Raw genomic sequence first — 12,935 nt, 5'->3', positions numbered from 1 at the left:
TCAAGAATAGGTATAGAGGGGTTTCCCTCAGGTCTTCCTAGGATGAGGGATAGAGGGAGAAACAGGAGCTCAGGATTCTGCCCCCAGCTTGGCAGGATGTTGGTGGGAATCCAGGTGGTGGTTCTGCCATCAGTGACCTACCTCCTCGCCTCTCCTCAAAAGCAAAGCTGAGGCCTGAGTCCCGGCGGCAGTGCTGCCCTAGTAAAGTCCAGCCACTTGTCCTTGTGGCTTCCTCAGAACTCTTCTGCGCCTTGAGCGTCTCCCCGTAGGTCTGGCTGTGTGAGCTACTTCCCAGACTCTTAGGAAGGAGGACGACGCTTCTGTCCTCCTTCTGGGTGCACTTTGGCCAGCACCAGGTGTGGCATGAGGTTACTGGAGACCAGCCGGAAAACCTTTCCGAGGGTAGGGGTGGGGCATGTGAGGAGGGGAAGCAGCAGAAAGCCTCCAGTAGGAAGCACAAAGCTCCGTACCTCCTTTCGGGGTTCGAAGCCAGTGTTACCCACAAACTCAACTATGCGGCTGGCAGGAAAGGGCCAAAGGAAACGCATGTAGTGGCCTGAGCAGAGACCTCAGGGCCTCAGGCCGACCGAGAGAGGAGGAAGTCCCAGAGTACAGACCGAAAATAGCACCAAGAAGTAGGGCTGAAGGACCTTTCTGGAAGGGCAGAGACATAAAAGGGGAAAACAAGGCCACGCACAGTCTGGTTTACTGGCTCATCACACACACCAGATATGTACACAAACATAAATACTCCAATGTACAAATTTACACGGACTCACAGATCACCCCCTCGTCTCTTTCATCCAGCACCCCCCAACCTGTGCCCTATCCGTCCAGGCTCCGTTTTAGGATGAAGGCTTGCAGGGGGCTGGCAGGAGAAGGTAGGAATCTGGAGGAGGGAGAGGTCCTGCTCCCCTCTCCTCACAGGTACCTCCAAAGGGTCCTGTCCCTTTTCAGTGGCACCGTGGGGTAGAGGGCTAAAATACCTCCACTCCCCCTCTGCTGCAGCTCAAATCCCAGATGTCTCCTCTGGTCCCTCTGTCTTTCTCATTTGGCTCTTCTTCTGTTTGACTCTTCCTCATTTCCTCTCCTCCTTCCTTTCTCTGTCTTGGCTCCCCCCAGTGCGTGTAGGGAGGAGGGGCCCCAGGCCATGGAGTCCTTCTGGCCCCTGTGCCCTCTTCCTGGGCCTTATAGAAGGCTAGGACTTCGGTGCAGCTCAGCAGAGGTGTTGGCGCCATTGGCAGGCTCTCTGTTGGGGGTAGGTGCTAAGCCACAGCCCTCCCCAGGGCAGCCATGCTGGATCAAGATGTCCGCGCACTCCTGGCTACCGGCCCGACGGGCGTAGGCCAGTGGAGTCAGGCCCCGGGCGTCCCGGCTCCTCACGTCCACCCCATACTGCAGAAGGAAGCACATTTTCACAGTTGGCACGACATGGCAAGGAAGGTGTGGGTTCTTGGGGGCGGAACGGAGATCAGGTAGGTCAGAGGAGCCTTCGAGGGTGGCCCTGGCAAGGCAAGGAGGGAGCCCACAACTCACCCAGATGAGCAGCTGTGTGAAGACGACGTTGGCCATGGCGCTGGAGAGATGGAGAGCCGTCCGCCCATCCCCGTCGCCGTAGGTCTCGTTCACCTCCTCCTTGGACCCGTGGGCCAGAAGCATCACCAGCAGCCGCAGGTCGTCCTCCACCACGGCCCGGAGCAGCTGCTGTCCCAGCGGCACGTCCGAGCTCGGCAGCGGGGCCAGGAAGAGCTTCTGTTCGTACTTGGCCCGTATCCAGCGCTCCTTCTCCTCTCTGCAACCACAGGTCCATCGAGGCATGAGCCAACGGGCAGGGGCTGGGGAGGGTGGTCAGGAAATGGCAGGAGCACCCCGAAAGGGGAATCGGCAGAGACAAGGCATAGGACGGGGCAGTGGAGAGACAAACCTAAGGAACGGACGGCACAGAGTGGGTAATGCAAAGGGTGTGGAAGAGGCTGAAAGGGAGGAACGCTGAAGAGAGGCCCCTCGGGGGCAGCAGGGATGTAGGGGGCTGAGAGGGCAGGAAGATTCCAGGCAGGGCTCCCGTGGTAGCTTATCTGGACCTGCTGGAACAAAGGGGGTGGGGGGCCTACACTAGGGGCCCGTGCGCTATCCTATCTCCCACCCATTCTCCCCATCTCAGAGCTCAGGCTAGGGCCTTCACGCCACAGAGCGATAGGGCCCTGCGCATGCGCCTCCTGCTGGCCCCTGACCTGCTGATAAGGCTCAGAAAGGGCCTCTTGTTGTGAGGAGCCTGAGTGACAGGCGGGGAGGGGGAGGGGCACCCCAAGGGGCCAACTGCCGAGCAGAGCAACAGCCAGTTTTAACCCTTGGAGCACGGCTGCAGCTACTCAGCACCATCCCGATCTTCCCCATACCTGGGCACCACCGTCCCTTCCCTTTCTGGCCAGCCGCAGGGCCCCCCCTTCATCCACTCACCGGCAGGCGTCGGGCCCAGGCTTCGCATAGCCATCCAGGGCCCCCTCCCAGACACTGTTGGCCAGGGCATTGCCCATGGCGGTCATGACAGCCAGCAGCTCGGGTGGCCAGTCATCGAGGTCAAGGGAGCGGACGCGGGAGAGGTGAGCCCCCAGGTGTCGATGGGTCCCTGAGCACTCAATGCACATCAGGGCACCCAGGTTCAAGCTGGCCCAGTCTGGATCTAGGCGAGGAGAGGAAGCAGCATGAAGTCCACGGGCAACCAGCGTGAGACCACCAGGGAGGTCCCCTCTGGTGGCCCACCGGAAGGCTCTCGTCAGGCTTTCCCAAAGCCACCCCGACCCCAGCCCCGCCGGCCTCCACACTCACTGGGGGCGTCGCAGTCAATACAGAAGCTGTTGCCGCGAACGGTGCGAACGGCCTGCACGGCCAGGGCCGCGTTGTGGTTCCCCACGCGAGTCTGCACAGCAGGAGAGACCGGGGGCGGGGCGGGGGGGCGGTCAGTCACCAGGCCACCTTGGGTCCCACCCCAACCGGGCCTCCATGCCAACCTTGTCCTTGGCGCTGCGGCAGCCCTGCAGGCTGGCAAGGATCTGGGCCTGCACGCTCTGCACCCACAGCTCCCGCTCCTCCGCTGTCGAGGCCTCGAAGTGCCACGTCTGCCCGGTGAGGGACACCAGCACAAACTCGAAGGACTCCTCCGCCTCTGTGGGGACAGGGATATTTGCCACCATCAGGGAGGGCGCCCCGCTGCCACACCTCCATCCGCTCTCCTGCCTGCCTGGCTCTCGTCCTCTTCCCCCCACCCCAGCCTCCAAGGCCAAGCCCACGAGTGCGGAGCAGCCCTCAAACCCCTCTTCCCGACCACCTGTCGCGCCTCGGTAAAGACAGGGTGCAAGGTCTTCGCGTCCCTGGCTGGCACTGCCAGGAATGGGCCTGGAATTCGGAGCAGGGTGCCTCCCGGAGCAGAGCGGGGTGTTTGGAGAAGGATGCGACGGGTGCTAGGAGGCGACGCTGGGAGAGGGTGGGGGAAGGCGGGTGCGGGCACCATCCGTACATGTCAGCTGCAGCCGCCTCATTTTGCAGCTCATTAAACCCAATATTCCTGACGGCGTCAGCGTGGGGCTCCTGGGAGCCGGGCCCCTCCCCCGCTACCCTGGCAGAGAGAGGCAGGAAGGACAAGTGGATGGGGAGAGGCGAGGTTGTCCCCACAAACTGGGATGTGTGAGCGGAAAGGGACCTGAGGACAGCCGTGGTGCCCCGCTCTGTAGGCCGGACCGCGACCCCAAGCGACGTGGTGAAGCTGTTCGAAGCTCTGCTCCTCTCGGCCAACCGAAGACAGCGACACAAATCTCATTCCCAGCGGTCACCACCCTACGGGTGAACGATTCCTAACAAGCACCGAGACTGAATGTGTCCTGGGGGCTGGAGAGACAACTCAGATACCTGTGGGGAGGCCCAAGGCCGGAGTTCAGGTTCTGCCCCGGGGGCAGCCTCTCGCCTCAGTGACACACATTCCCTGGACGTCTTCCTGCTGGGCTCCTGCTCTAAGGGCACCTCTAACAGAAACTGCCTCCTAGAAAAAGAACGCTGGTACCCTTCCTTCCCCAGGCTCCGCCATTCCACCTCACCTTGCTCTCAGTACAGCCTCTGAACTGCACAAACTCGGCCCTTTGTGGGGCTCAGTTCCCGGGTACCTGGGTCCCCTGCCACGCGTGCTAAGCATCGCTACACCACGGTAGGCTGGGAAGGGCGGCTCTTTCCCCTAGAGGTGATCTCCACCCACACCCCTATCCCTGACAGTCGGAGCGGAAATGAGCCACTACGTCGAGAAGTTCAACTTATCTGGGAGCAAAGAGACTTCAACCACTGAGAAGAGGAACACTTTGAAGATACTCTGGGAGAAAATCAGAGAAGTGCCATGATCAACGCCAAATTATGAGAAAGGCCCCGTGGAAAACACTTGAGGAGCTGGAATTCCTTAGCTTAAAGACGACTAAGGCGAGACCTCGCCAGCTAAGACACACGTATCAAGCACCAGTTATGTGCCCAGCACTCAGGAAACTCAATGGCTGATACAAGAGACACAGAAAGCATAGGTCCTGCCCACGAGTCTTGGAAGGGCTATTGGAGTAGCCGCCTGCTGTCTTTTACCTTCTACAGGGAATAAAAGAGAAGCTCACGTTTTAGTAGAAAGGGTTTAAATTAGGCAGAAGAAAGCGCTTTTCTAAGATTCTGGGTCTAGATTATTACCAAAAGAAGTTGTGGAACTATGGTTATTGCTAATTATTATTACAAAATGCTTACTCTAAAAATGTTAAGAATGGTGTTGCTTTTAGGGTACTATCCCCAAATCCCACAGCCCACCTCCTGTGCCCCAGTTTCCCTCTAGGTCCCCCTAACCTTCAGCAGCACCGCTGGGGCCGTCTGGTCGGGGGGTCCCGGTGCTCTTTTTCCGCCGGTGCTTCTTCCGGTTGGAGTGGGGAGATGGGGGAGGCTCCAGCTTGGGGCTGGAACTGAGCACCTCAGCTGGGCCACTGGCTGGTGAGGGGAGAGTTGGAGAAGTGTGGGAAGAGGGAGGGAGGGGGGTGCGCAGAGCGCGAGACCTGCCTCGTGCCACTGGGAGCTCCACCCTGAACTGCAGCTGGACCACCCTGGGAGAGCCCCGGGGAGGGGACTGCGGGCCGGTCCCAATCCCAGAGCTTCCCCAGCCTTGAAGGAGGAGAAGGTGAAAGGAGAAGAGTGTGGGGAACTCGGATTAAAGGCAAGGAGGCATCGTCGTCTAGGGCAGGGCGGCTAGGGCTTTGGCAGCCCGGAGGGGTGGAAGGCGGCCCAGGGAACTCACAGGGAGCTGAAGCCCCAGCAGCTCCGCACCAAATTTATCCTCAATCACACTCCCCGCTCCTCACAATTAATAGCAGAATTAGAAACAATCAGGGAGCTGCCTAATTACTGTCAATTAGAGCGCGCTAATCAAGCTCCCGTCTCCCACACCCCGCCCGGCGCTCACCACTAAATGTCAAACTTCATTAGAGGCAGACACGCTCCCTCCCTCCCTGCCTTCCTCCTTCCAGACTCAACAGAGGGGCCCCAGGCCGTCAGGACAGTGACTCTGGGAAGCGCCCTCAGCTCCCCTTCTCCAACCCTCCGTGGTCACTGCCCCCAGGGGCGCTTGCACTTGGAGTAGGAGGTGGGGGAGATCCCCTGTGCTGTGAGCACCCAGTTCTTTCCTGCCGTCAGAGCTCAGACGGGGGTTAGGGGGTTAGTGCTTCGAGGGGGATGGGAGCCTGTGAGGGGCTCCTGGGAGGCACGTGGGGAAAAGAGTTGATGGGCCTTGGGCCAGCCAGGCACTGCTGCCCCGCCTGAGGCAAAGTGGGAGGAACAGCTCTGCCTGGGCTTCTGAGGGGACAGGGAACACCCTGCTTCCCTCACACCCTTACCTGGGAAAGGAGGGCAGCCCTGTGCCCATTTCCCTTTCAATCTGCAGAACTGCTGAGCTGTGACCGAAGGGTTAGGATACGGGTGAGAGAAATTGGGGGAGGAAAGGGGGGAAGGGCAGTGTGTGTGTGTGGGGGGGGTGGTGCTCACTGAAGAGGCAGGGAGGAGAAATAAGGGGAAGGGAGAGTCGGGATGTGAGCAAGGCACAAAAATGGACAAAAGGGGAAGGAAAGGAAGGAAGGTAGAAGGCGGGTGGGATGGCAGAGAGAAGGCCGAATTTCTGACCGGCTACACAGGATGGGGCCTCAGCCTGTCCAGCAGCAGGCCTGGGAAAACTGTCCGGATCCTGGATCCTACCTCTGGGAACCCCCTTCTCCGTGGTAGGAGAGTTGCCGCCTTCCAATCGCGTTCAGAGCCCCCAGCCTCCGACCTCCCTACTCCGCCGCCGCTTCCCTGTCCCCCCCGCGGTGAGGCTGATGAGCTGGCTGCGCGGGGGGCTGATGGGGATGCGGGAGGCGCCACCGGCGCTGCCTGGGGACAGCGGTGGGTGGGCAGACAAGCTGCAGAGGGAAGGTCTCGGGCACCAGCCAGCCACAGGCAGGGCCCGGGGGCAGCAAAGGGGTAACCGGGCACGAAGCGGCCTTTGGTTGCTGGAGAAGGGAAGGGCTACAGCGTTTCTCAGACCACCCAGCGCTGGCCCCCTCCCCTTGGCCTGGGCACCATCCCAACACAGCCTCCCAGGCTGCAGACGCTGCCTGGCTGCCCTCCTCTGTGTCGCTGAACAGGGTCCTGCGTACCTGGGGGCAGGGCATCACTCCACTGGTCGGCGCTGGAAACGGAGCAGGAGCGCTGGTGCAGCCCCTCAGGGCGAGGGCCAGCCGCCCAGGCCGGGCTGCTGGCCATGTAGGGGGCACCTGGGGGTGGGGGGGGGGGAAGGGTCAGACTGGGAAGGGAGGCTGGGGAAGGGGCACACAGACTTTCCTGAAAGTAGGGCTAAGGGCAGAACGTGCGAAATTCTAGCAGAATGTTGACCGTAAATGAGGGCTTTGCCAGGTACCGGGCCAGGCGTGCTGGAGACCCAGAGGCCTCACCCGGGCCCTCCACAGCTCGGGAGGCAGCTGGTCCCACGTTTCACACCCCTTCTCCATGAAGGGCACGTCCGCCCCTGCCCGCTTCCTGTAGCCGGAAGAGCGGGGCACGGGGTACCCACACCCCCGTGACCACGGTGCTCCTCGCCAGGCCACCGGCCCCGGCCCCCTTCCCCTCCTGACCGGGTCCCTGCACCCTAGTCCACACGTGCCATTTGCTCTGCCTCAGCTTTGGTGCCATTCCGACGAGAAATAAGTGTATCAAATTCGAGTAATTATGTCTAATTAGTATTAGTAATTATCCTGTTGGGCTGGAGAAAATTAATCTTTCGCTTCCCATCAGGGAGGAATGGCAGAGCCAAGGGGAACCAAAGGCTCAGGAGTCCAAGGCCAGGGCAGGAGGGCCTCGCATGCCCTCACAACTCCCGCCGGACTCCCTCGGCGCGGAGTCCCTCAAAGAGAGCCCGCGGGGACAGCCACGGGGCCTCCGCTGCCCTCTCACCTCAGGCCACCTAAGCATGGGGACTGAGGCCAGAGGGCAATGGCGACGGGAAGTCTGAGGACAGGTGGACCATGCCCGAGGTGCTGGAAAAGCAGAGGCGGCCGAGCGCTGGAGGTTAGTAAGGAGGCAGAGACAGGGCCCGGGGGCCGGACACGGTGGGAGAGCAAGCGTCAAAAGTCAAGGCTTCCACCAGTCCCGGGAACACACGGGCGGAGTTTCTGGAAGCCGAGGGATGGGAAGCTCTGAGCTGAAGCCACTAGAAGGTAAAGAAACAGGCCAGACACCCCTCGTGCTCTGGGGACGGTGCGATGCCGAAAGGTGGAAGGCAAGTTTTGTGTTTCTCTTGTATTCGTCGTGACACCCGAGGCAGGACCAGACGCTCAGTAAGTGCCTATTGATATACGTGTGGTGCCAACACTGCCTGCCGGTCTGCCCCACTCCCCGTCCCCCCCATCCCCTCGAGGCAACATGCCGGTACTTTCTCTTCACAATCCCGCCCCCCCTGCCACTCTGGGCTGACAGCTCCCTGCAAACGGCCCTTCCCGGGGCACCCTCGCTCCCTGGCCGGAGACCCTCCAGGGCGGCATAGGCAGTTCCTAAATTCTCAGAGACCTCGCTTCCCCCTACCCCTCTCCCGCTCCCGTCCCCTCCTGGCTTCCAAATCTTACCCCTGCCTCGTCCCCAGCCCCACCCAAAGACATCACAGGCCCAACTTCCTCCCCGAGCCCCCCAACTCAAAACCCCCGAGGGAGGGAAAGTGCTTTCCCTTTTCTTTGTTAATTCTCCCCTCATTACGCCTGCAATCCCACAATCAGTGTGCACTGTAATTGTCGAATTTGATGCTAATGATTAATGAATTAAACATGGAGCCATCAATTAGTCCTCGGAGGATAATTCTGCATAAAGCAGCGGATAATGTAATTACAGTAACAAAGATAATGAGATGTTAACATCGCCCGGTGAGCGCGAGACATGTGTGAGTGTGCACGAGGTCGGTGTCGGCGTGCGGTGGAGGGGACACAGGCTTGGGTAAATGCCCCGTCTGTGTGTTCTGGGGACGCCGGTGCTCGTGGGTGCCGGGAATCGTGGGTGCCGGGAATCGTGCGGGTGAGCGTGCCGTGTCTCTCTCGTCCAGGCGCACCCCTCCCCAGGGGAAGGCTATCAGGGCCCAGGAATGTGACAGGACAGGGGGTCCCACTGTTTCCCTTTGAGGAAGCCCCCCAGCTTTCCCCTGGCTACCTGACTTCAAGGAAAGGCTCCCCCCCTAGAGTCCTGACACTTCCTCATCCTCTGGTATGACAGGAGAACGCCGCCCCCCCCCCCCCCCCCGCAAGCCCGATGAGAGGCTGCCCCGCATGGCCTCCGTGCAGCTCCCGAGCGAGCGCTTAGGGCCACGGCTGATCCCCAGCCCTCCTTGCCCCTGGAGGCCAGCGATTTCCCAGCAGCCCTCACTTGGCTCTCGGGGCAGAGCACGTGGCCCGCCGCTTGCTGGTTCTGCCATTCAACCCTTCCCCTAGTGCACCCCTCCAGGGGGCTCTCGGCACCCCACCGTGATGGGCGGTGCCCGTTCTCACCCATCCTTCCTTCCATCCTTCCTTCCTTCCTTCCTCCCTCCCTCCCTCCCTCCCTCCCTCCCTCCCTTCCTTCCTTTCCTTAGTCTACTAGAGCTCCCCTTCTGCACGGTCAAGGGCTTCCGTCCGAGCTCCGAGCTCGGGGTGGCTTGGGGAAGCGTGGCTTTTCGAGTCAGGCACGGTTAGGTTCAAACCGCAGCTCTACCACTTACTGTGGGATTTTACAGGCAAGTTTTCTTAAGCTCGCCAAGCCTTCTGTTTCCTCATCCGCAAAGCGGGGAGGATGACCTCCACTTCCCAGGGCTGCGAAACCGCGGCCCGACAGAGTAGAGCTGCCGCGCTCGGCACCTGTCGATCGGCAGGTGGCAGTCCCTCCAGCCCGGTCAGCGGGGACTGAACAAATGCCACGGGGCGGGGGTGCCACGTGCCCACTTGCCCCAAACAAGGAGGACACGCAGGAGGCCACGGTCTGACCTCTGAACCCGGAGTCGCTCCTGCGGGCCTATCGGCATCCCGAGGGGGGCGGTTCTACGGGGTCTGTTTCGTCCGACGCCAGGGACTTAGTACCCACCCCTCCGTCCACTGAATGCCCACAGCGGCCTAGTGCTGTGATGCAGAAGCACCCCCTGGTCTCCCTGCCCGCTGGGGAACAGCACACCTGTGCCACTAAGAGCCACCCCCGGGACAGGGGCACCTCGCAGCAACTGGAAGGGCGGGAGAGTGTCGTGAGCAGCTGTTTCTGGGTCCAAGGACAAGGAGAGCCAATCATCTAGGACAACAGCAGGGCCCAGAAGCCAAGGTGGATCTGGGGCAAGGGGACTCGGTGCGGGCGGGACAGCAGTGTGGCTCAGGAGCCACAGAGGCCTCGGGAGGCACAAAGAGCCGGAGACAGAGAGGAACGTAAGCATCCTTCACCTGAACTCAGGGTACCATCTGGAAAGGTAAGAACCGGTCAAGGAAAAGCCGCCACGCCCCACGTCCACACTCTCAGGCTCTAGTCCTTCTTCCCGCACCGCCAGACACACGGCAGAGTCGACGCGGCTTTTAGCTTCCCTCTAAACTCCGTCCTCTCTGAGCAAAGACCCCACCTCTCACTGCAGCCCCACGGACGTTTGCCCGGGGCACCCCAGGGAGCTCTGCCCCCGTCCACCTCCCTCCCCACCCACACGACACGCATGCCAGAGGTCCCACCGTCGCCAGCCTCGGCTCCAGACGAGGCCACATGGTCCCAGGACCCCTGACGGCACCTGTCGGCAGGAGGCTGTCGGGCCCTGTGCTCCATCTGCAAACCACCCGCCGGGCCGTATGCCGGCTGCTACCCCTGCCACCTCCGTGAGGGCAGCGTTTTGGCAAATGCATTTGGCCGAGCCGATCCTGAAGCATAACCCCGGGTGGCAGGCCTGTCTGGAGCCCTAAGGACCCAGGCTGCGAAACAGGCCCCACAGCCGCCTACCTTTTTAGGCCTCCGTCGCCACACTCTCCACTCTTCTAGAGAGAGGAAGCAATGCTCTCCACGTGCCCGCCAACCCCCCTCACCTCGGCAGCCGCCTCACCTGTGCCCCCGCCCAGCTGCGTGTTACTCCGCTCCAAGGCCAGCCCGTTGGCCCGGGGGCTGGTGCCTGGGGCTGTGGCAGGCGTGGCTCGGGGCAGGCGCTTCCCTGGCACTTTCACTGTCGTCCGCAGCAGGTCGATCTCCTTGCCGTGGATGTTCTGCATGTAATCCTAAGGGCCACGTGGACAAAACAGACAAAGATTCATTAGGACGGGTCACTCCTCGGCAGCACTTGGTCTCTGACGCTGACCCGCCAACTCACAAGGTCTTGCCCGCGCCGGAGGACACGGAAAGAGAGAGGAGGAAGCCCAAGTTCTAGAAAGCAGGACCGGGAAGCCCACCGATCTCCACCTGTGGACGACACCCGAGCGCAGCTCTGGGGGGACTCAGCCAGGAGCGGGGCAGCGTCCAGGGGGAAAGAAGGGCGTGGAGCAAGAGCTGAGGCGCGGGGCTCCTCGAGGAAAGACAGCTCAGGAGGCAACGCAAATGAGGCCAAACACCGGACCAAGGCGGAATTTAGGAAGAGAAGGCCCACGTGGCCAGGAGAGGAACTGACAAACTCCCCAGGACACAGACGACTGGGTTGCTCCAGGCTCTGGGTGGCCAGCCACCGAGTACTTGGGCCCTGTTTCCAGAAGCTTCCGCCACCACTGGGGCCCAGGGAACTTTCAGAGCCTCGAACAGTCCCTCACTCCTTACAACAGTGCCTGACAATAAATATTTGTGAGCAGTCAAAAAGAAGCCTTTGATTCTTTTTGCCATTCTTAGGAATACAGAGACAGGTCCACGGTTTCACGGGTACCAGCGAAATAACAGTAACTGTTGTCACCACCCCACCTGCCCACTCATACGCCCCGCTATTCCCTGCACTCTGGCCACAGCTTATATTTCCTGTATTTTCACAAGGACATAGGAGGGGGTGTTACCAGGGCCACTTTACAGTTGAAGAAACGGCTCACGAAGGTTAATCTGCCCAAGGTCACATGATCAGAAGGCGGCAGAACCAGACTCGGCCCCGCCTTTGCAGATTCCCAAGGCAGTGCACTGAAGGCAGACCTCCGCGGCCCAGGAACTCCCCCCGACTTCAAGTCAGCACCCAAGGGGCCCCAGAAGGGGAGGAGTGGGGAGCAACCAGAGAGTGAGAGCCGCTCCTTGCCCCCACCCATTCCCACCGTATGGCCACTGGCCTAAGAGTCCCGTGGTGGAGCCACAACCTGGGGGCCACAGGGCAGAGCCCCGGCCCCTGGCCTCTAGCTTCCTGCTTTAGACCCGAGCCTGGCCGGACCCGAGCTCTGCCCACTGCTTCTGGTCTCTCCTTCCAGACGGCCGACTCCCACTTCCTCGCTGCCGTCACCGTCACCGGCAAGGCAAGGTCTGCAGCAGGTCCCAGCCTCACGTCCCCGGTGAAATGTGGCCAAAAAAACTCCTTCCAGGGAACAGGATCAGGCCGGTGGTGCCAGCTGGAGCTTTGATGGGATCCCACCGATCAGACCCCAACCTGCTCTTCTCCCCTCAGGAGCACCCTGGGGGGGCTTGGTACACAGAGTTTCCCTGAGACACGGTCTCCCTGTGGTTACAGCCCCCAGCCCCTCGTACCTTCACCCGCTCTGGGACTTCAGACTTTCTGTCACCTGGCGGCTCTCCTGCCTTCTCACCCGTTAGCTTCGGGGAAAAGGGACCGTGTCCTCAGTTTGTTTTTTTTTTTTCTAATGTTTCTTTATTTTTTGAGAGACAGAGACAGCATGAGCTGGGGAGGGGACAGAGAGAGAGGGGGAGCCACGGATTCCAAAGCAGGCTCCGAGCTGTCAGCACAGAGCCCGACACGGGGCTCGAACTCATGAACCACGAGATCGTGACCTGAGCTGAAGTCGGAGGCTCAAGCGACTGAGCCCCCCCAGGTGCCCCCGGTGTCCTCTGTTTTAAAGCACAGGAGGGGAATGCTACCTTTTGGGAGACAAGGAAAAGGCAGGGGCTGACCAGGGGCTCGCAGCAGCCCCTGCTCTGGGAACGACCAAGACGTCGAGCGGAAAGCAGTCACGTGGCCCCAAGGAACCAAGAGAACATGCGAGTTTCCAGTTAGGAGGAGGGGCAAGAGAAAGGAAAGGGCGCCCGATACCAGGCTCCCGCCTCAGGCTGCACCTCACTTCCGAGGTGGGTCATCAGGGCAGGGGACCCCTGAGGGCCGTGGGAAGGAGGGGCGCCGCTGAGGCGAGCACCGTGGCCTCACCAGCGGCGGTGAGGCCCGGCCGGGCCTGTAGATGTCTTCTGTTCTCCATGAAGCTCGGACACCTTCACAGGCACACGGCCCTTCAGAAGGACAGAGGGGC

General features: G+C 61.1%; 1 protein-coding gene across 1 annotated transcript in view; it reads right to left on the bottom strand.

Annotated features, from left to right (window-relative positions):
- Positions 1–688: 688 nt before the first annotated feature.
- AGAP3 (ArfGAP with GTPase domain, ankyrin repeat and PH domain 3) overlaps positions 689–12,935 on the bottom strand; it is a 25,153-nt gene continuing 12,906 nt past the window's right edge. Inside the window, exons 5-12 of the mRNA XM_030297330.1 lie at positions 10,610–10,778; positions 6,693–6,809; positions 4,861–4,998; positions 3,009–3,163; positions 2,827–2,917; positions 2,458–2,680; positions 1,537–1,792; positions 689–1,395 (exon numbers count right to left, since the gene is read on the bottom strand). Coding sequence (XP_030153190.1) covers positions 1,189–1,395; positions 1,537–1,792; positions 2,458–2,680; positions 2,827–2,917; positions 3,009–3,163; positions 4,861–4,998; positions 6,693–6,809; positions 10,610–10,778 — 1,356 coding nt within the window. The 3' untranslated portion in view covers positions 689–1,188. The remainder of the gene's footprint in view (positions 1,396–1,536; positions 1,793–2,457; positions 2,681–2,826; positions 2,918–3,008; positions 3,164–4,860; positions 4,999–6,692; positions 6,810–10,609; positions 10,779–12,935) is intronic.

Source organism: Lynx canadensis, chromosome A2 (assembly GCF_007474595.2).
Source record: "Lynx canadensis isolate LIC74 chromosome A2, mLynCan4.pri.v2, whole genome shotgun sequence".
NCBI classification, from domain to species: domain Eukaryota; kingdom Metazoa; phylum Chordata; class Mammalia; order Carnivora; family Felidae; genus Lynx; species Lynx canadensis.
Note: the sequence above shows the minus strand (reverse complement) of the source record. Positions and strands in the feature narration are given on the sequence as shown.